Source organism: Plecotus auritus (genome assembly GCF_963455305.1).
Source record: "Plecotus auritus genome assembly, chromosome: 2".
NCBI classification, from domain to species: domain Eukaryota; kingdom Metazoa; phylum Chordata; class Mammalia; order Chiroptera; family Vespertilionidae; genus Plecotus; species Plecotus auritus.
In genome coordinates this window covers 11997993-12019463 of record NC_137771.1, presented here as the reverse complement: position 1 = coordinate 12019463, position 21471 = coordinate 11997993, and the positions used below count along the sequence as shown (strand labels likewise).

Genomic DNA, 21471 nt, shown 5'->3' with positions numbered 1-21471 from the left:
TCAGTTGGTTGAGTGTCGTCCTGTACACCAAAAGGTGGCACGTTCGATTCCTGGTCAAGGCACACACCCAGATTGTGGATTTGATCCCACTTGGGGCACGTGCAAGAGGCAACCTATAGACGTTTCTCTCTTTCTAATCAATAAAAACATACCGTCGGTGAGGACTAAAAAAAAAGAACAACATAGCTCACAAGGTTTGACAGCTTATGAGTAAAGAACCCCAGTAGCCCGAGGGATCTCCTGTAAGAGGGTCGGCGCCTCGCCCAGCCCTCCCAAGGACCTCTCTTTGCTCTCCGGATCCCACCTTCTCCAGTCTCTCCAGCTCCAGCTGGTTGGCCTCCCTGGTTTGTGCAGCCCCCATGCCCAGAACTGACCTCTTTGGCCTGGCCTCAGCTCCTGCGCCTGCGGCCTGGAGCCCCTGGCCCTGCTGCTCTCTGCCTCCTGCCCCAACATTGGGGGCCTCAGGCTGCAGATCCCAACAGACTCTTGGGCTCAGTGAGCCATGAAGATGGGCCTGGAGGCAGTGAGGAGCGACTTCTGCCTAGACCAGCGCGGCATGCCCCTGCTCAGCCCCCAGCGGCCTTCACAAACGCAAGAGTCCCGCCAAGTCCCGGAGACTGGGGCTGGCGCTCCTGCCACAGGGGCCTGGGCAGTCACCCAGAAAATTCCAGTGGGGCAGATTGGAGTCCCGAATTATCCAGGTCACAGCCTTATCCGCTCCAAGGCCTCTGCTAATCCCGCAGCCTGGAGCAATCGCCCAGCCTGGGCCCTGAGCTCAGAAGTTTCTTAAGGATCTAACAAACCGCTCAGGAACGTGACTGAGTAAAATTTATACCTATTCGTTTTTTGTTGTCTTTTTCCATTGGCTAAGACTTATAGCAAAATATTAAATTCCAGGTGGGAAAGCAGGTATTTGTGTCTTATTTTTCACCTTAATTGATTTATTATTTCAACCTGTATTTATTGAGTGCCTGCTACATGCCAGGCACTTTACTAAGCATGCAATAGAGCAAAACAGGAGGTTATTGTCATATCGAATTGCATTAAATTCCTTAAGTTCTGAAAAATTCACAAAATATAATTATTATACATTGAATGATTTCAGATATGTTCAAAAACTCTGTTTTCTGAAGTTATAAAAAACCCTCTTCTTTATTAAATTAGTTTAGTTAAATCATTTGCAATGATTACTTTTACATATGAATTTGTTTTCTATTTCTCCAAAAATAATACTTGGTAGTGAAATTGCATCAATAATCAGAACTTTGTCTAATCATTAATATCAAAGTCATTTAAAAATAAATAACACAGTAACAATTGAGGAAAGAACAATTTATCTTATTCAGGAATTTCTACCCAGATAAAAAATGACCATAGCCCCATCTCTTATATTAGTGGGGAAATGTGAAGAATAGAGCAATTAAATCAAAAGTAAAATAAAATGCCAATGTTTTACATATGTATGCAAAACAGAAAACTTCTCTGCTGCACAAAAATGAAATCATTGGTAAAGTCATAGTCAGACCAACCCATGATTCAGTAGAAGGTTAGCAGGAGGCAGTGGTGTGCTGGCAAATGTTTTATAACTAACTTTTGAGAGAAAATAATAAAGAAACCTTGATTTGTAGTTTGTCAGTTTCCCACTGTGTGAGTACTCCCCCTGTGGCTTGTTTGAGGCACCACCATGACACTGCTGGATGTGGCAACGGGCGGGGCACGGGGGCGGGGATTGTTCAGTTGGACTTTATTAAAGTTAAAAACTTCTGCTGTGTGAAAGACACAAGCCCCAGACTACCAGAAAGTGTTTGCAAAAGCACATCTTCGGCAAAGGACTTGTATCCAAAATATACAAAGAACTCCCCTCAAACTCAACAATCAGGAATGAGGCAAAAGATGTGAGCAGACACCTCCCCAAAGAAGATATATAGATGGTTAAAAAAAACAACAAAAACAAACAGTTGAGAAGATGCTCCACACCATTTGTCATCAGGGACTTGCAAATGAAAACAACCACTATACACTATTTGGGTGGCTGAAATCCAGAACGCTGACAACACCAAATGCTGGCGAAGATATGGAGCAACAGGAATTCTCATGCCTTGGGAATGCAAAATGGTGCAGTCACCTTGGAAGATGTCTGGCAGTTCCTTACAAAACTGAGTAGAGTCTTACTATCCCACCCGGCAATTGGACTCCTAGGTATTTTACTCAACGGAGATGAGCAGTTACACAGGCACAAAAACCTGCGCTTGAATGTTTATAGCAGCTTTATTTATAATCATCCCAAACTGGAAGCAACCAACCTGTCCTTCAGTAGGTGAGTGGATGAACACACGGTGGCACGTCCATACGGTGAGATATGATTCAGTGACAAACAGACGTGAGCTGTCGAGCCACAGACAGACACTGAGGAGCCTTAAATGCATAGTCCTAAGTGGAAGAATCCAATCTGAAAAGTCTATGTACTACGTGATCCCAATGACATGACATTCTGGAAAAGGCAAGACCATGGAGACAGTAAAAAGATCATTGGTTGCCAGCAGTGTGGGGGCGGGGGGGGGGGGAAGCGGGGCAGGGGCGGGGGGACAGAGGACTAGGTACAGCCCAGGAGAATTATTAGGGCAGTGAAACTATTCCATAAGATACATGACATTAATCATTTGTCAAAACCCACAGACGAAGTGTCACTCTTAATGTAAACTATGGACTTTAGTTAATAATAATGCACAAATATTAATTCATTTATTGCAAGAAGTATACCACGCTAATGCAGGATGTTTGTAACAGGGGTAACTGTGTGTGTCCTGATTGGGAGGGAAATATACAGGAATTCTGAACAATTCTCCTGTAAATATAAAACTGTCCCCAAAACCCCAAAGCCTATTAATTTTATTTTAATTAACTTTTATTTTTTTTATTTTTTTAATATATTTTATTGATATTTTACAGAGAGGAAGGGAGAGGGAGAGAGAGTTAGAAACATCGATGAGAGAGAAACATCGATCAGCTGCCTCCTGCACACCTCCCACTGGGGATGTGCCCACAACCAAGGTACATGCCCTTGACCGGAATCGAACCCGGGACCCTTCAGTCCGCAGGCCAACACTCTATCCACTGAGCCAAACCGGTTTCGGCCTATTAATGTTTTTTAAAAAAAACAAACATTGTTGCAGTAAGTGCTTTCCCATGATTAGCTACATTCTTGATTACGATGCAAGCAGAGGAAGGGTTTTAATCTCTTTCTTTCCTCAGAGCCTATTTCCCGTCTGACTGGCTCTCGTGCTCTAGGGCAGTGCTTCTCAAACCTTCCTGAGCCTACAAGTCACCCTGGGATCTTGTTAAGACGCAGATCGTGACCCACACACCTGGTTTGAGTCCTGAGGTTTTGTGTGTGTGTGTGTGTCTTTTTTTAATGTATTTCTAACAATTCCCTTGTGATCCCAGTGCTGCTGGTATGTGGTCCAGACTCATGGTGTAGCAAGACGTGCAAACAGACACACAAGACCACATGTCCCAGTCCCACCTTCTGTGATCTCTTATCTAAATGAGGGAAGAAATAGCTAATTCCATGACAATGCTAATCAATGCTTTTTGTATTTTTTTTTAATCCATCTTTTTAAGACATATGCTTCCGCTGCACTTTCTTTCTGAATCACATTCATTTTCTGTTTCCAAAGGCATTGGACCTGTTTGCTCAACTAAATGAGTCGACTGAGATTGAAAGTTCATGTGTCTGAATGCAAGTCAACAAAAGGTTCATAACAGCCCTAGCCGCTTTGGCTCAGTGGATAGAGCATCCGCCTGCAGATCCAAGGGCCCCAGGTTCAATTCCAGTCAAGGGCACAGACCTCGATTGCCGGCTCCTCCCCACCCCGGGCCCTGGTCAGGTAGCATGTTGGATGCAACCAATCCATGTGTTTCTCTCATATTGATATTTCTCTCTGTCTTTCCCTCTCTCTTCCACTCTCTCTAAAAAAAAATCAATGGAAAAATATCCTCGGGTAAGAATTAAAAAAAAAAAAAAAAAAAAAAAGGAGGTTAATAACGCTCCATGGCATCTAAAAGGGCAACCAAATATTTGTGTTTGCACAAGCCCCTGTGTGGTGGACAGATTGGATACACAAATCCTAAAAGCCACAGACATTAGGCACCTTATAAAACAGCAGTGTGGCTCTAACTGGTTTGGCTCAGTGGACAGAGCATCAGCCTGTGGACTGAAAGGTCCCAGATTCGATTCTGGTCAAGGGCATGTACCTTGGTTGCGGGCACATCCCCAGTAGGAGGTGTGCAGGAGGCAGCTGATCAATGTTTCTCTCTCATCGATGTTTCTAACTCTCTCTCCCTCTCCCTTCCTCTCTGTAAAAAATCAATAAAATATATATTTTTTAAATAAAACAAAACAGCAGTGTGCCGGCTTTTCCCCAAGTGCATTGTATGTCCCTGAAGCTGTGGAGGTCACTGCTGGGGCTGCCCAGACAATGGCTTCTTTGGAGTTATAAGGACGTGCTTCTGGCTTGAAGGAGAGTTTTAAGCCAAGTGGCAAACACAGTGAGAGGGAGGTGGTTGACTGTACAAACGTCATGTTCCCAGGTAGCCGGGACCTGGTGCAAAGGCTGGGAGGAGGGTGGCGTCCCAGCTCTGCTGTGAATTCTCTGAGCTTCGGCCTCCTGATCTGCAAATTCCATGATTGAGCTCATCCGCACGAGGGGGCCTTCCCACTCTGCATTCTTTATTTTTATTCTAGGCACATTCATTCCCAATCAGGGCCCCTGTCCTTCCTTCCCCCGGGCAGGGGTTTCAAGTTTCCAACTGCATCTCCCCTCCCCCATGCTCATCCCTCAATGGTCCATTGAGCAGTGTTGAGATGAGGCGCCAGCCTTCCCCTGCCAGGCTTCATGTCTCAAAGCCAAGGGGGAAGTCCAGTTCCGGGCCCAGTGGCCTCGCCTGGGAAGGCTGGGTACCCCAGGATGCTGAGCCCAGCTGGAATACCTTCTTCCCACACCTCTGACCCATCTCCACTGACCTCAGGTGGCCTCGGGGACACTAGGCCTCAGAAGGCCTTGGCTCCAACCTGTAGCCAGAGAAGACCTCGCTGCAATTGAGTAGGTTCAGAAAGCCAACTAAGAAAATGACTGAACAGGAGCCAGCACAAACCAGAGCCCCTATTTGTGTGAGCAAATCAAACTGTTGATTTCAACCAAACACAAACTCGTCAAGAAGCCATGAGCGGGCTTTTCCCAGGACCTTCCCTGGACCTTCTCAGCTGCAGGTCCTGAGATGAGACCACCATTCTGTCCGGTTATGAGCCAATCATGTCCCAGACACGCCGCTCATCTAGCAGTCAGTCAGCTCAGAGCCTCCCAGAGGTGGGGCCTAGAATTCATCTTGTGGCCCTCCTACCGGGTGTCTGGGATGGGCCCCTGTCCCCACATATTTACCACTCCTTCACTCATTTATTCGCTCAGCACACACGGATGGAGCCCCGCCCTTCTACAGGCCCTGTGCTGTGTGCTGAGGAAAGACGCACTGCTGCTAGTCATCTCACCGGGTCTGCTCAGAACCAGTCCCCTCGGAGTTTTCAGCTCAGGAGAGGAAAGGGGGGCTGGACTTGATGCTCACAGAGCTTTTCCTCTGCAGAGGGCTTCTGTGCTCACCTTCTGCAGCCTGGCCCTCTCCAGGTGGTTTGCAATGAAGGGGCAAGTTGCTTACACCTTCCGGGAGCATGGCCTGGGGTGACAGAGAAGTAGGAGATGCAGCGAGTTCCTGGTCGGATGGGACGACCATTCCACATTCTTGAGAGGCTCTCCATGTGCAGGGAGAGACCCAGCTCTGTGCTTGCAGAGCCCCTGGACGTCGAAGAGCCACTTGTGTGGTGGACAGATTGTACATACAAGGACCAATATCCAAAGGCACGCAGCACCTTATAAACAAGCAGTGGGCTGGCTTATTCTCAAGGGAAGGAAGGGCGGCGGCTTGTCCCTAGGAGAGGTCCTCTGACATAAGATATGTGGAAAGAGGGATTCTTTCGGGCCTCACCCACTTCAAACATGTAGGAGAAGCCCGCATTCATAACGCTGAGAGATTTATGACATGAGGCAGCAGGCAGGCCAGGGTGGAGCGAATGTGAGATGACCATTCTGATGCCAATTTTTTTCAGTGGAAAACGGAATGAGGTATGCTCTCTGGAAAAGATGAAAAGGTGGTTTTATTTGTGTCCCTGGATCAAATCCTAGAGGGAGTCTGAGCAACGGCGAGACGCAGCCAACCCAAAGGGACGTACGGAACCACAGAGCGCACGGCCCACGAAGGGTCATTACGTGGAGCCACTGCTGCAATGAAAGACTCGCTTATTCAGCTCCCAAAGGGCTCTTGGCCTCTTCCGTAAGGTTATGCCAACACTAGCCTCTGGTTGCCTCTGGGCCTTAAAACCATGCCCCAAATGAGGTTCTTTCTGCATCTATCCTAAACCTGCCACTACTCATTCTCTCTTTCTCTGTCTCTCTCTCTCAAATACCGAATTGATTGAAAATAAGGGCTGATCAATAATATTTCATATTCAACAACATGGCTTCAGAGTGTCACAGGTTGAGCCAAGAAGGCCAGACAGCCTATAGCAATCTGACCCCTTCTGACCTCTCCACCTGCATTTCATTCTCTGTGCTCCATCCAGCTGGCTCTTCTCGCTTCCTCCCGTTCCCAGCCATAGCACTCACAGCCTCCTCTGTCTAGAATGTCCCCATCAATCTTCCCCTAGGGCACCACTCAGGGGTGGAGGTCTAGCTCATTTAGAATAAAAATGTTTACCGAAGGGCAGTGCATCCTACAGAATCACTGGGAGTCCTGAAAACTCAGGCTGAGTTTCCCAGAGTCACAGAGTTGGTCTGCCAAGGAGCTGCTGCTTCTGCCACACAGGAAGCTGCTCCTGAAACCATGAAGATATCACCACAGCTTCCATCACCAGAATCACGCCTGCGCCTCAACACCAGGCCAGCAAACGGATGACTTACATTTCACCCCTGCTCCCATTCATTCACACAGGAACTCACACAGGAACTCACACCAGAAGACACAGATCATTGGAATAGGTAAATATTTATTAAAGAAATTAAATTGATAATTAATAACTTTCCAAAACAGAAACCACCAGGTCCAGATGTTTTCATTGGTGATTTCTACCAAATGTTTAAGGAAAAATTATACCAATCTTGACAAACTCTTTCAGAAAATAGAAGCAGAGGAAATTCTCCCTAATTCATTCTACAAGGCTGGCCTTCCTCTGTTACCAAAATAAAATGTAAAAGAGAGATTACAAGAAAGGAAAACTACACACTGACATCACTCATGAACACAAGGACAAAGGTTCTCAAAAATATTAGCAAATTGCATCTCATAATGTATATAAAGAACTATACCTTACAACCAAGAGGGATTTATTCCAGACATGCAAGGTTGGTTCAATATTTTAAAATCAATTAATGTCTTCTGTCCCATCAATACGTTAAAGGAAAAAAAATCATATGATCATAACCATAGATGCAGAAAAAGCATTCGACAAAATGCAATACTTATTCATGGTAAAATCTCTCAGCCAACTAGGACTAGAAGGGCATTTCCTCAGCTTGATAAAGAACATCTACCAAAAAAAATAACAACAAATCTAGACACAGACCTTACATGCTTCACAAAAATTAACTCAAAACGGATCATAGACCCCAATGCAAAATAGGAAGCTATAAAACTCCTGAAAGATAACATAGGAGAAAGTCTAGATGACCTTGGGTTTGGTGATCACTTTGAGTGTGTGGGTGGGTGTTTCCCAGCTTTGACTGTTGAGAAGGGCAGAAGCAGTGACATCCCAGTAACAATAAGCATCCTATCTCCCAGATGTTTGTTTCTAAATACCATTCTCAAAAAGGAAGGAAGGAAGGAAGGAAGGAAGGAAGGAAGGAAGGAAGGGAGGGAGGGAGGGAGGGAGGGAGGGAGGGGAGAAAAGAAAAGAACCAGGGATCCTAGGAGAAATGTATGGTTGGAAAGTTAAAATACAAGATAGCCTGGGACATTTTGTAATGCCAGAAAGGAAGGAAATGCTAAGAAAAAAATGATGACGAGGGCATGCCAAAAGGACATAGCTGTCAACATAAAGGTGCTCTCCAGGGCCAAGATGGGACAATTTGAGCAAGGAAATAAATAATGATGGTATTGGCTCACACTCCATAGATGAAACTAATGAGCACATACTAATATAAATAATTATTTGAATAAATAAATACAAAGAAAAGCTCTTACCTACAGTAAGAATTTAAATTCTTAATGTTGAAGGCGAGAAATAAAAAACAGTAGTAATAATTGTTGCAGTGAGCAGAAATACAAGGAGCATTTGACAAAAATGGAACACTTGCATGGTTTCAAAGTAACCCCCCCCCCAAGATACGTACTAATTACAAAAGGAAAAATAGTAATTTTCCAGTGGGGATACCTGGCAGACACCACCTTACCAAGTGATCAAGGTGAACATCAGTAGTAATGACCTATCGATATCATGGACCATTGATCCATTTCCCTGAGAGAGGCCACTGTCACTTCTGTGATAGTCTTGCCCAAAATGCATCTGGTCATGAGAAAACACCAGATAAACCCAACTGAGGAACATTCTAGAAACACCCAAGCAGTGCTCTTCAAAAAGTTTGAAGGTCACAAAAAGCAAAGAAAGACTAAGGAGCGATGTGGCATCCTGGATTGGATCATGGGCCGGAGAAAAGACATTCGTAGGAAAACTGATGACACTCCAAGAAGGTCTGTAGATGAGTTAATAGTGTCCATTTGCTGGCTCCTATCATGTACCATGGCTACATGTGAGATGTTAACATTTGGGGAAGTTGGAACTCCCAGGGAATACAGGAATATGCCACTGCAACTTTGCTGTAAATGTAAGTGTGTTTCAAAATAAGGTGATATGTTTTTTCAAAAGAGAGAAATGAGTAATTTTTCCTCATACATAAAATAGGAAATAGTAGAAAAAATTTTAGCCATAATCCTGAGATGAAAAAGAACCACTGCCAAAAGGCTGAATCTTTTAAGTATGAATAATTTTTAAAAATTTTTTCTGAACACTGACAATGCTCAAAGCACTTTTCTTCTGAGAACATCCATCCTATGTAAAATTGAACCCACCTTCTCCCACTTGCCGGGAACCAATTCCAGCATGTAATAATTACAAGAGTTCCATCAAAAGGTTGATGGGACTTGGGAGGCTCAACAAGGGCTGAGCCACATATGTAGTTTACCTGTTGGAACGGCTAAACAGCACTTCCCCCAAACCTGAATAGGATTGCTTTGCTGCCAGACAGCTCAGAGCATCTTAAATCTGCATATTATTGCCTCCTGTTGGCCAAACACCTGAACAGCTGTAGGCTATTCCCCAAACTGACAATGCTTCTGTACCCTACCCTTTGAAACCTTACCCTTTGAAGTGTATGTCTCCACCTTGCCTTAGGACAACTTGTGTTAATAAATAGCATGGGGTCCTTAGATGAGGGGTATTCTTCAGTTCCTTTAGCTGAAGCTCCTCTGACCCCCACTGTCTTTCAAAATTATCTTTTGTCTTTGGACTCCTTCTTAATCATCTACACATCAGCTCCTTTCTCCAGAATGCTGAACCCTTCATAATGCTGGGACAAGAACCCCAGCACCCACTCCCTCTTGCCACCCCTTCTCCATCTCTATTGCTTCTGTTCATTGCATTATCCCCACCCAACAGGCTGGCTATATAATTTAATTTTTGTGTCTTTTGTTTATTCTTTGTCCTTCTCCACTAAAAAGGCACACCTTGAATACAGGTGGTTTGTTTTGTCCACTGATGTACTCCAAGTGCTTCAATTAGTCCTTGGGTGAAGGATGCTGTCAAGAGACCAAATCATGGACTTTGAATTCTTGTGGGGGAAACCCTGAAAAGATGGGACAAGAGCAGCCACGTGGGCTGCCAGCAGAGTCCGTGAGTGCTGTGGCCTGGACGCAGAGTCCGTGAGTGCCAGGGCCCTCCAGGATCGGGGCTGTCGGGCAGGCAGTTTGCCTATTGTAGACATGACCATGTTCCAAAACTGCGGTGCTCAACAAAAGATGAAGGTCTACCCAAGCCCCTCCCCTCTGAACCCTGACTTAGGCTAAAGCAAACAGCTATGAGCGCGAAAATCCCTGGCGGACAGAGATCCCTGGAGGGTGCATGGGTCTGCTAGGCACAAGTCCCACCAACTACGTGGCTTAAATGGCGAGATGTGTTGCTTCATCGTTCTTGAGGCCAGAAGTCTGAGATCAAGGTGCGGGCGTGGCCGGTTCCTCCGAGGGCCCTGAGAGAGAAACTGTTCCATTTTCTCCCCTAGTCGCCAGGGTTTCCCGCCACCTTCAGCGTTTCTTGGCTTACAGAAGCATCGCTGATCTCAGCCTCCATCTTCACATGGTGTTCTCACTGCGTGTGTCTTTGCCCACATTTTCCCTAGTACTGGTGCCTTTTAAAGACACCAGTACTAGTGGATTCAGCCTAATAACTTTATCTTAACTAATCACATCTTCAAAGGCCCTGTTTTCAAATAAGGTTACACTCCGAGATACTGGAAGTTAGGACTTCCACAGAGGACTTTGCCAGTGGGGGCTCCGTTTCACCCTCACACAGGTCTAGCATTTGAACTAAACTGCATCTCCAAAGTTAACGCTGCCTCGAAGGCTGTTAGCACAGACAAGCTCCTGCTGCAGTCACCACCAATCTCAGTGACCAGTGACTGGAAACAACACGTCCTTCTCCCTAAGTCCCATGAGGGTCTGTGGGTCTCCCCCGGAGGGTGGTTTTCTCCTGCCCTGACTCAGGGATCCAACCTGCTGCCTCTTCTGGCCCCAACACGAGGGACCGGGAGAGGTCCCTCGGTACCACTGCTCAGATGCTCTAACCGGAGCCAGGCCCCTGGGCCTGCACACCTGGAGGGGCACCTGGAAAAGGGGGTGCAGGTGGAGTGTTTATGAGCACCGGCCTCTGCCACGCTGGCTATTTTGGGGCTGGTGTCAGGGAGTTTTTACTGAAGGCCCTGGAAGCTCAATGCTGAGCATGTCTTCGAGGGCGGGGGAGAAGATATTTGCTTTAGGAATTAAAGCTGGAGTCACCCATGTCCCTGACGGTTGAAGAAGAAAGAACAATAGATCAGGGAAGCAGTCGTCAGTTCCATCTCCGAACAGGTGAGGACTGGGATAAGGTGAAGGCAGCACTTTAGGGTGAACTCCAGGGCAGGCTCTGGCTTTTTCCAGGAGGGGAGGAAGAGGAGGAGGAGGAGAAGGAGGAGCGGGGGTGCGGGGGCGGGAGGAGAAGAAGAAGAAGAAAGAGGAGCAAGAAGAGAAGGTGGAGGCGCTGGCCCAAGTTAACAGGAAGGGACCATCTGCTTCACTGCACCCCTTTCCCTGCTGGGGCCCCGGGTGGGGTGGGGGGGCAGGACAAGTCCTCACACACCCGACCACCCCCCGCAGAAACTCACATGGGTCCTGGCATTTTGTAGAGGTTGAGTATGTACTTCCTGTGAATGAATGATTGATGGAATGAATGAATAACAATAAATGCCCCCCCCCTTTTTTAAATGCCCCCATTCCTATACCAAATGCCAGATTCAGCCGAAGAAAGGAGCAATCCTCGCCCCGGTGATGGGCCTGCTGCCGTGCTGATGAGCCGCAGCCTGCAGCAGGAACGCCGCTGCCCTCCCCTGACCGGGTTCCAGGGAGGCGTCTGGTGCTCACACCCAGCGCTGGTTACGGGAATGGACTCAAGTCAGGAATGAGGCCCCTGGGAAAGATTACAAAGTAATCTACAAGTTTGGCATCCGCTAACAGCACATAAGGTTTTTCCATCCTCAGCTCTGTCCTGCTGACTAAGGAGGGGAAGAAAAGGGGATGGCCCAAGGCTATAGGCATGCCAAACTTTGAGTCCACTCACTGGAGGCACTCCCACCCTGTTTGCATACCCACCAACTCCCATCCTTCCCAAGGGGGCAGCTATTTAAGGGGAGCTGGAGTTCAGAGTAAACAAGACGGGCACTTGGAGCTATCAACGCCGGCGTTCTCTGAGAGGTAACACCCCAAAATTCATGCCCTGTCAGGAGTATGGGCCCTGCTCAGTGGCTGCCTTTAAGAGTGGCTGGTTGTGTATATGTGTCCATGTGTATTTATGCATGTGTATGTTGCATACATGAACATAAACATGCATGCGCATGATTTGAGGGGATGTGCACAATTGTGTTGTGTGGGTATGTGAGTGATTATATGAAAGGTCTGCATTAGCGGGTGAGCTCGGGAGTGTGTATATGCATGCATATGTGTGTGACTATATATGCATTTGCGCATGTGTATATGTGTAAGGGGTTGGAAAGTCTTGAAAAGAGAGGGTGCTATGCTTTAGTTTTGGAAAAAAATACTAGAGATAGGACTTCATAGTTGGAAATCCCAAGCCTTGAATCCGGTTGGAACAAGTAAGCTATGTCTAATGGGGGTGGGGAGAGGTGCACAACCTCTGACCTTGGGAATCTCCGAGTTGGTTGGGATGACCTGGCTGCAACCTCCAGAAACTCTCAGTCTGATGGGGAGCACGGACACCTCCTGAGCATACCGTATGGGGGTCTCCTTGGGTCTGAGGCCTGCATGTGTGTGAAAATAGTCAAAGAGAGCTGGGAAGGGTCAGGAGGCCCTGTGTGTGCACACTCCTTGTGCGCTCGTGTAGGTGTTCATCCTGGATCAAGGGGCATGTCTGTGTGTTCCCTTGAAGGTTCCTTTCTCCAGGGTTGCTGAGCAGGGGCCAGGGCAGAAGCTGGGACCACCTGGGAGAGGAGTCTAGGCCAATCCGTCTGCATTTCTCACGCAGGGGACTGTCCCCATGAAGACCCTTCTGTTGTTGGCCTTGACCATGGCCTTTGGTAAGAGTGAACCCTGACCTCTGGCCACAGGGGGCAGCCCAAGATGAAAGCACCCTTAGCCCCAGCTTTCCTTCCCATTTCCACAGGCCCTCTCTCAGTGGGTGAGAAAGAGGCCCTAGTGGGAGGGCGAGTAGCAGAGAGGGACAGAGAAGGAGGACACAAGGCTCCCCGCCCCATCACCAGGCGATGTCCTTCCAGGCCTGCTGCAGACCCACGGGAGTTTGCTGGATTTCCAGAAAATGATTCGGTTGGCCACAGGAAAGAATGCTGTGTCCAGTTATGCCTTCTATGGTTGCTACTGTGGTATAGGCGGCCGAGGATCCCCCAAGGATGCAACAGATCGGTGAGGCCACCCCAGCCCTCCCCTCCCTCTGCCCACTCGTGGCCCCCACAGGGCTAGGAGCTGCCAGGGCAGGGTTGGTGCCCATCGTCACAGAACCCCAGAAGGTCCCAGATGGAAAAGCAGCTAGCAAGTTGGAAACTCTGCTCTAGACCATTGCAGGGTCATGGGGTCTCTGCCAAGGGGCAAGGGGCAAGACCACGGGGGACCAGGCTCTCTGGGGCTGTGGGGAAGCAGCCCCAATCACATCTCCTCGCCACAGGTGCTGCGCTGCACATGACTGTTGCTACAGCCGTCTGCAGAAGCGGGGATGTGGCACTAAGTTTCTGAACTACAACTTTGCTTACCGAAAGGGCCAAATCGTCTGTGGTAAGGACGTCCTACAACTTCATCCTGTCTCCTTGGTTTCTCTTACTGAGTGTCCGCTTTGCCGGGCACTGAGCTGAGCACCAGAGATAGAAATACAAAGGGATGCCCTGGCCCGTTTGGCTCAGTGGATAGAGCATCAGCCGTGAGTTCAATTCCAGCAGCACATACCTCTGTTGCAGGCTCGATCCCCAACCCCCAGTTGGATGCGTGCAGGAGGCAACCAAGCCATGTGTCTCTTTCACATTGATGTTTCTCTCTGTGTGTGTCTCTCCCCCTCCCTTCCACTCTCTCTAAAAATCAATGTGAAAATATCCTCAGGTGATGATTAACAAAACAAACAAAAAAAGAGAGGAAGAAATACAAAGGGACAGTGTCCCTGCCTCTGGGAGCTCCTAGGTGAGTGGGAAGTAAAGAAAAGGAAAGCACTAGATGGGAGACTCCAATAGGAAGTAAGCCAAAGGGCAGGGCCCTGAGCACAGGCTGCGGTCCAGGAAGGCTCCTGACATCCAAGCTGAGTCTTTAAGGCTGTGCAGGCACCAGGGGAGAGGAGGGGATGGGGCCTTCCTACAGCAGGGTCAAAGGGCCCCAAGGGAGCTGGCACCGCTCTGTGAGCCTGAAGGAGAGGGAGTGGTGAGAGATGAGGCTGAAGGAACAGGGAGGGGCCAGGCCAAGGCCAAGGCCATAGTGTATTTAGATTTTGTCCTAGAGCAGTAGGGAGCTCTTGAGCAAAGGAGTGGCATGAACAGGTTTGCATTTCGGAGGATTCACCCCAGGTGGATGGAGACCGATGGAACTGGGGGGCGGGGCAGCAGTGAGAAGACCATTGCCATTGGACATATGACAATGGTAGTCTTGATGGGAAAGGCAGAGAGTGACATTTCAGGTAGAATCAGAAGAGCTTGGTGATTGATTGGGTAGAAGGATAGGGAGCTGTTGGGTGGGTATATGATCCCGTAGATGGAACAGGAGGTGGTCCTGCTGGGTGAAGGGAGGAGGAGTTCTATGTAGACATGTTTAAGAGGCTTCCAGCACACCCAGGGAGATGCGAAGCAGGTGGCTGGATGTAGGAACGGGCAGCTCCAGGGAGGGATCTGGACGGGGCACGGGTTCAGGAGTCACAGCAGAGAGCTGAGAGTGGGATACGCTCACCCATTTGATGTCTAAAGGCCCAGAAAGAAGAGAGAGGAGGGCTTGTCAGAGATGGAGAGGAGAGCTGAGAGAGAAGGTCAAGGAGTGGACAGCAGCCAACTTAACACCAAGTCTCCAGGATAAGGGCTGACAAGGCTCCTCGGATTTAGAGGCAGGAAGACCACCAAGGACCTCACTGGGGCTGTTGCCATGGAGTGTGAGGGCAAATACAGATTAGGGGGGCAGGGCAGGACATGAAGCCAAGACATCCCGGAGCACATTTGGCTCTGAAGGGGAGGAGAGAGCTGGGTGGTCCGTGAAAGGGTTTGCCCAGTGCCCCCAGACAGCAGACTGCTGGTGGGATTTTGAGAAAGTATCACCTCTCCCCAACACCCTGAGCCCTTTAAGATCAGAAATGATGTCTCCTTGTCATGACCTCTCCATAGGGCTATGTATTTTAGCAGGCTTTGGGCTGTAAGCAGTGAGATGCCCAACTACAAGAGGCTTGGATAATGGGGAAGTCTGACTGGTCTGGCAGAGGGCAGTGCCAGGGCGGGGCAGCTTCTCAACCGTGTGGTCAGGGACCCAGCCTTTTCCCCACCTTCTCCTCCCCAAACTTGGCCATGTGATGCCAAGATGCCTGGTGCCACTCCAACATCATGGCCTTACCCTATAGATGAGGCTTTCCCCCTTGGACATCTCTATTTGGGGGAGGAAATTAATCCTTCCCACAGCCCCCAGGAGACTTCCCTTGGGGCTCATTGGCCAGAACAAGGTCACGTGCTCCCAGAGACCAATCACTGAAAGGAAAAAGGGATGCGCATGACTGGTTTACACCAATCACAACCCATTCCCAGGCCCTAGGGGCTGGGGCTTTGCACCTGGACACATCTGTTGGGAAGAAGAAAGAAACCATGGCTGTCAGGAAGAGTCTCCCAGTGCTGGGGGCTGGTGTCACCATCAGACTGGGCGCTCGCTTCCGAGGACAGGAGCTCTGTCTTCCCATCAGAAATGCCCAGATTCAGGGGTCCTCAAACTACGGCCCGCGGGCCACATGCGGCCCGCCGAGGACATTTATCCGGCCCGCCGGGTGCCGCTGCCTGTCCTGCTTAGCAGCCGACTCATCCCCGGCCCGCAGTGCGCATAGGAATTTGTTCATAGTTTTTTTTAAAACTATAGTCCGGCCCTCCAATGGTCTGAGGGACAGTGAACTGGCCCCCTGTTTAAAAAGTTTGAGGACCCCTGTATAGGTGCTTGCCTCGGACTAGGCGCCTCTGGAGGACAGGGGCTGTGTCTTTCCCACAGGCGCCATCAAATATTACCAGACCCTCAGCCAGTTTAATTTTCTTGTGATTTCAGGGAAGCAGGATTACTGTCGCAGGCAGCTGTGTCAATGTGATAAAACAGCTGCCTCCTGTTTTGCGAGAAACCAGAACACCTACAAGAAACAGTACCAATTCTACCACAACAAGCATTGCCATGGGAAGGGCCACCGGTGCTGAGGGTCCCGCACCCTGGAAGCCTCGCCGCCCACGCTGAGATTCCCTCTCTGGCCCCCACCCCTATCCCACCCGGGGTAGTTCTCAGAAATGAAGGAAACATCCCTCTCCCATCCCAGAGACAAGCCGGGAGCCCCTCGACCCCCAGAGAGAAGCCTTCCTTCCAGAATGGGAAGCCCCGAGGCATGTGGCCTGGTGCCTTTCCCCCCCTTCCTTGGGTGGCAGGAGATGGCCCCGTCCCCACTGTTCTCCAAGTCCGCTTCCTGCTTAGCCGAGGTGGCTACACTCCCAGGGTTTCTTCTAAATAAAGCAATTAGTTCATTGGCAAACTGTGTGTGTGAGTGTGTGTGTGAGTGTGTGTGAGTGTGTGTGTGTCGTATGTGTATGTGTCGTATGTGTGTATGTATGTGTGAGTGTGTGCGCATGTGTGTGTGTGCACATGTATGTGTGCGTATGTGTGTGAATGTGTGTGTGTCTGCCTGCCTTGTATGTGTGTGAGAATCTGTATGGGGGGGGGTGTGTGTGCACGCACACATATGTGTGTACGCACACATATGTGTGTGTATATATGTGTGAGTGTGTGTGAGAGTGTGAGTATGGGTGTGTGAGAGTGTGTGTGTATTAGTGTGTGTGTGAGTCTGGGTGTCTGTGTATGAGTGTGAGTGTGTGTGTATGAGTGTGTTTGTGAGTGTGAATGTGTGTGAGAGTGTGTGTATGTGTGTGTGTGCGTATGTGTGCATGTGAGTGTGTGGGTGTGTGTCTGCCTGCCTTGGTGTGAGAACAAACCGGTACAAGGCCATGTAGTGTGAGGGGTTATACATACAGACTCAAGTCAGACTGGCTGAGTCACATCCGCCAGCACCACCTCCCTGAGCCTTTCTCCCCCCATCTCGTTGGCAGCAGCTCTGGGCTTACTGGAGAGCTGAGAGAAGCACCAGCACCGGAAGCCCGGCTGTGGCTGCTCCTTCCCTGGGCAAGAGCAGCTCCTGCTGGCCTATCGGGGAAGCGGAGCCGTGGTCCTGATGTTTGGGGAGCTGTGATTCACACCCCCACGTGCAATATTCTCCTGTGGTGCCAGTCCGGGGAGGTGGGTGCAGGTATCGCTGGCCAGCAGCTGGATCCCAGGGCGTTGTCCCCTCACCTGGGCCGGCTTCCTGGGCTGTGAGTCCCGCAGGCCTGAGTTCAGAAGGGTATTGCACCTCGTTGCATGCTGTGTCCCAGCCATCTTGAAATTCAGCATAACCTAGGGCCCCGCTTGTTATTCTGCACTGAGACCCATAAATGACGTAGCTGCTTGCTACTGGCCCTCCTGTCACCCAGGTTCCGCTGGGATAGTCCCACCTGGGCCTGCTACTTGAACAATCACCATCAGGGCAGCTGGGCGTGGATCCCTGCTTGGGGGCGCAGGGGGGAGCTGGGCTTTAATTCAGGCGTGACCCAGAGGCGGTGCCTTCTGTCACTCATCTCCCAGAAGGGCTGCCTTTTTCTAATTCGGCATAAAGACGCTTCCTTTGCTGGCGGGAGCCCTGCTCGTGTCCACGGGCACTCATAATAAGAGAAATGCAAATGAAAACTCCACTGAAATATCATTTGTATGTACCAGAAGAGATAAAAACCCAAAAGCATGACAGCCTGCCCCGTCGACAAGGCTGTGGGGGGTAGGGGGACGGGGGCTGTGGGAGGGCAAAATGCCCACAGAGGGCCAATCGGCGTGTCTATCAACATTATGAATGTGTTTGTCCTTCGGCTCCGCGACCCCTCTTCTAGAAAGGTGCTCTATGAAGGCACACAGGCACACGCAGAGCAATTCCTGAGCAATTTTTTTATTGCCACATTATTCTGAATTGGATTGGAAATAACCCAAGTATCCGTGTAGAGCGGACTAATGAAATAAGCAAGGACACCTCAAAATGGAATACGTCTGTTTAGGGAGGGAGCCTTCTCTGTGTCTCTGTGGCAGGCAGGAAATCTCCATGAGGGCAGCAAGGGAAAGGAACATGGTGAAGGGGGCAGCGTGGGGAGCGGGGGCTGCATTTATGTAGGAAAGGGTGGAAGTGTGAACATGTATTTGTTGCTATTGCCATAAACCTTAAAGGACACACAAGAAGTTCATTGAAACGGTTGCCTACGGAGAGAAAGCAGGGCGAGCATGGGAACGGGGCAGGCACAGATGCATGAGAGGGAGATTCCTCGATCTGTGATTTTTAGCCCCATGATTGTATTTCCTATTCAAAAGAAAGCGAGCATCAGCAAACACATTCCTCTCCCTAAGACAGCCACCAAATGTTAGACAGTATAGTCTCATCCAGGGATGGGCAAACTACGGCCTGTCGGCCACATCTCTCTGCTGCCTGGTTTTGCACAGCTTATAAACTAAGAATGGTATTTGCATTCTTACATGGCGGCGGGGGGCGGTGGGGCGGGGGGGAGATCAAAAGAAGGACGATATTCTGACAATTCTATTTCAGGTGGTGTATGTTGTCAACTACATTTCCTTTCCTTTAGTGGGTGTGGTTGTGTGCACGCAGGTGAATTTTCACGGAGGGGAAGGGGTGAACCCTAGATTTGAAGATTGCCATTTGGTATCCCCCTGCTCCCCCCCGGCCCCGGCAGATGCTCTGGTCAGGATTTCCTCATGAAACACCCGGGAAGCAGCCACACTGGCAGGAAGCAGCATCCTGAGGTTGAAATCAACCACCCCTGGGATTGTGGGGTGCGGTGGAGGAGGAAGTAATGAAAGAATGGATGAGCAGCCTGTACTAGCATTGTCTTTAACAATTCCTCGCCCGGCAAGGTATCTGGACTTGAGCCTCTCAGCTCTGGCTTCGGGGGCAAAGAGGCAAGGCTCCAGGGCACAGCCCGCCTCCTCTCTGACAGCCCCCAGCCACCCACCGAGTTCAGCTTCATTCTTCCTCGCAGGACCCTGCGTAGGTTCTTTTGTTAGTGCTTCAAATCCAGGCTTCTCTCACAGATCTGTAGTTTTGCCAGGTTGGTTTTGGCAAAGGGAGCCATCGAACCTAGGCCAGTTTGCAATCTCAACAGAAGAAAAGGAAATTATACAGGGGTGGGCAAAAACAGGTTTACAGTTGTGAGTATGGGAAACAGCGTTTATTCTTGTATTATTGTTTATTAATTATTGTATTATTTTCCATGGGAACAACTGTAAGTCTACTTTTGCCCACTCCTGTAGAGTGCTATTATCTTGTGTATAATTTAAAAGCATGCACACATATATCTAAATAAACAGATGAAGGATAAACTGGTAGTGGAGATGGAGGATAAAGGGGAAAAAAAGAATAAAATACAACAGAGTCTTGCACAAACAAATGATGACAGTGTTTTATGAGGAGAAAGTGTGGGGTGCAATTGATTAAGCAATTGGTCAATTATAAATGCATTTATTCTTTGACTCAGCAACTCCACTTCTGGAAATCTACACAAATAAAAGAAAATATGCAAATTGACTGTACCTCTGTGACACCATCAGCCAACCAGGAGTGGGTATGCAAATTAACCCAACAAAGATGGCAGGTTAATTTGCATACACAGGCACGGAGCAGCCTGGCGGGGCGAGACACCTGCTATGAGGGGGAGGGTGGGGGTGAAGGGAGCTTCAGGAGCGGTGCTCTGGCTGGAAGCAAGGACTTGCAGGCTCCTGGGTGGCCGGGAGAGAGGACTTGCAGGTTCCCAGGCGGCCGGGAGCGAAGCCAGGGGAAGGAAGGCCTATTCTTGCACAAATCTTCATGCAACAAGCCTCTAGTCTATATATATAAAAGCCTAAGTGTCCGGCCAGCCATCCAACCAGTAGCTATGATGTGCACTGACCACCAGAGGGCAGATGCTCAATGTAGGAGCTGCCATGATACACACTAGCCATTTAAAAAGAAACAGCACTACAGACCTGGTGCTGACAAACCAACACTCGGCTTCCCCTAAGTGGGACACAGGCCCCACCACCACCCCAGAGTGACACCCCACCAAATCGCAGCTAATGTTGCAGAACCCCATTGCACAAAATGCAGCCCACAGCCCAGCCCAGCCCGGAAATGGTCACTGTGGGTGCCGGGTAATGACATCACGTAGCAATGCCTGGCTTTCCCTCCCTAGTGACTAGCCTCCTTACAGTTTCTTCAGCCCAGGAACACAATTTGCTTTATAGGCAGGTGCAAACATTTTACACTTTAACCAAATGTCTGTGAAGTGTTTTCCCATGCTTCATCTCATTTGATCCTCACAGAAGTCCTGGAGTAGGTAGACAGGAGACTCGGTAGAATCCTATTTTCTTTTCATTAGCTGGAAAATGGAGATTTAGAAAGTTTAGAAACTTGACCTGACTGAAAAGAAGTAAGGAATGGTGGAACTTGAAAATGACTTCAGATTTTCTCACTGCGCAGAATATAGTCAAACACTGCTACAGTTAAATATTTTATCCTTTGTTCTCCCTGAGTGATCTACAATAATAATCTGCTTCGTGTTGATATTTACTACTGTGTTGCTGACAATTACCTGAAAGAGAAGTTGGGGTGCTTCATTGGGCTGGAAAAAGTTTAGCTACATCAGAAAGCAGGTCTAATTAAGCAAGTTTATTCTCTATATATAAAAGGCTAAGTTGACTCGCGCATGCGCGATACATATAAAGCTCTCACTGGCGCCAATTGCACATGTGTGTTTCAATCTGTCATTGTCGATCATGAATTTGGTTGACACTTCTATTATAGAGAAAGGGCGAATAGCGATATTAAAATATTTCTTCTCATTAATTTCCTTTCAATGTGCACAAATCCATGCACTGGGGCACTAGTTTACTCTATAAATGTGTGTATGTGCACACACATACACACACATCCCCATTGATGCATGAGCAGTATGTAACTGACAGAGTGAGAATCCAAACCCAGAGCTGTCTTGACCCAAAGTCTGGTTTTTCTATCACCCATGACCTTAGGTAGCTTGACTGGGATGCCAGTCAGGGTGAATGCTAGCTGCTGTGGCAGCCAGCTGAGCCTCTGGGTCCTAGTGTACAACATCTGGCAGAATAAAATACCCATTTCTCAATGATTGTTGCCTCTGGGCTATAGTAACAGATCATACATATTCCAAACATCCTTTCTATTTTGTCCTCAGTTTTAGGATGGAGTTAAACTGGCATCCTGCCTGATAGCAAGTAGAGCAAGTAAGGTCAAGTTCACACTGAGTG

The 21471-nt window shown here is 48.7% G+C and overlaps 1 protein-coding gene across 2 annotated transcripts; it reads left to right on the top strand.

Annotated features, from left to right (window-relative positions):
- The first annotated feature begins 12047 nt into the window (after nucleotides 1-12047).
- PLA2G2A (phospholipase A2 group IIA) lies at nucleotides 12048-16600 on the top strand. Of its 2 annotated transcripts, none has more exons than XM_080654293.1 (5): nucleotides 12048-12099; nucleotides 12791-12938; nucleotides 13137-13281; nucleotides 13541-13647; nucleotides 16135-16600. In XM_080654293.1, exons 2-5 carry the CDS (start codon nucleotides 12899-12901, stop codon nucleotides 16275-16277), a joined length of 435 nt encoding a protein of 144 aa, XP_080510419.1. In that variant the 5' UTR covers nucleotides 12048-12099; nucleotides 12791-12898; the 3' UTR covers nucleotides 16278-16600. The 2 variants fall into 2 exon arrangements, with proteins under 2 accessions (XP_080510419.1, XP_080510420.1); XM_080654294.1 differs by having other exon boundaries at nucleotides 12057-12099; nucleotides 12887-12938.
- The last annotated feature ends 4871 nt before the right edge of the window (nucleotides 16601-21471 follow it).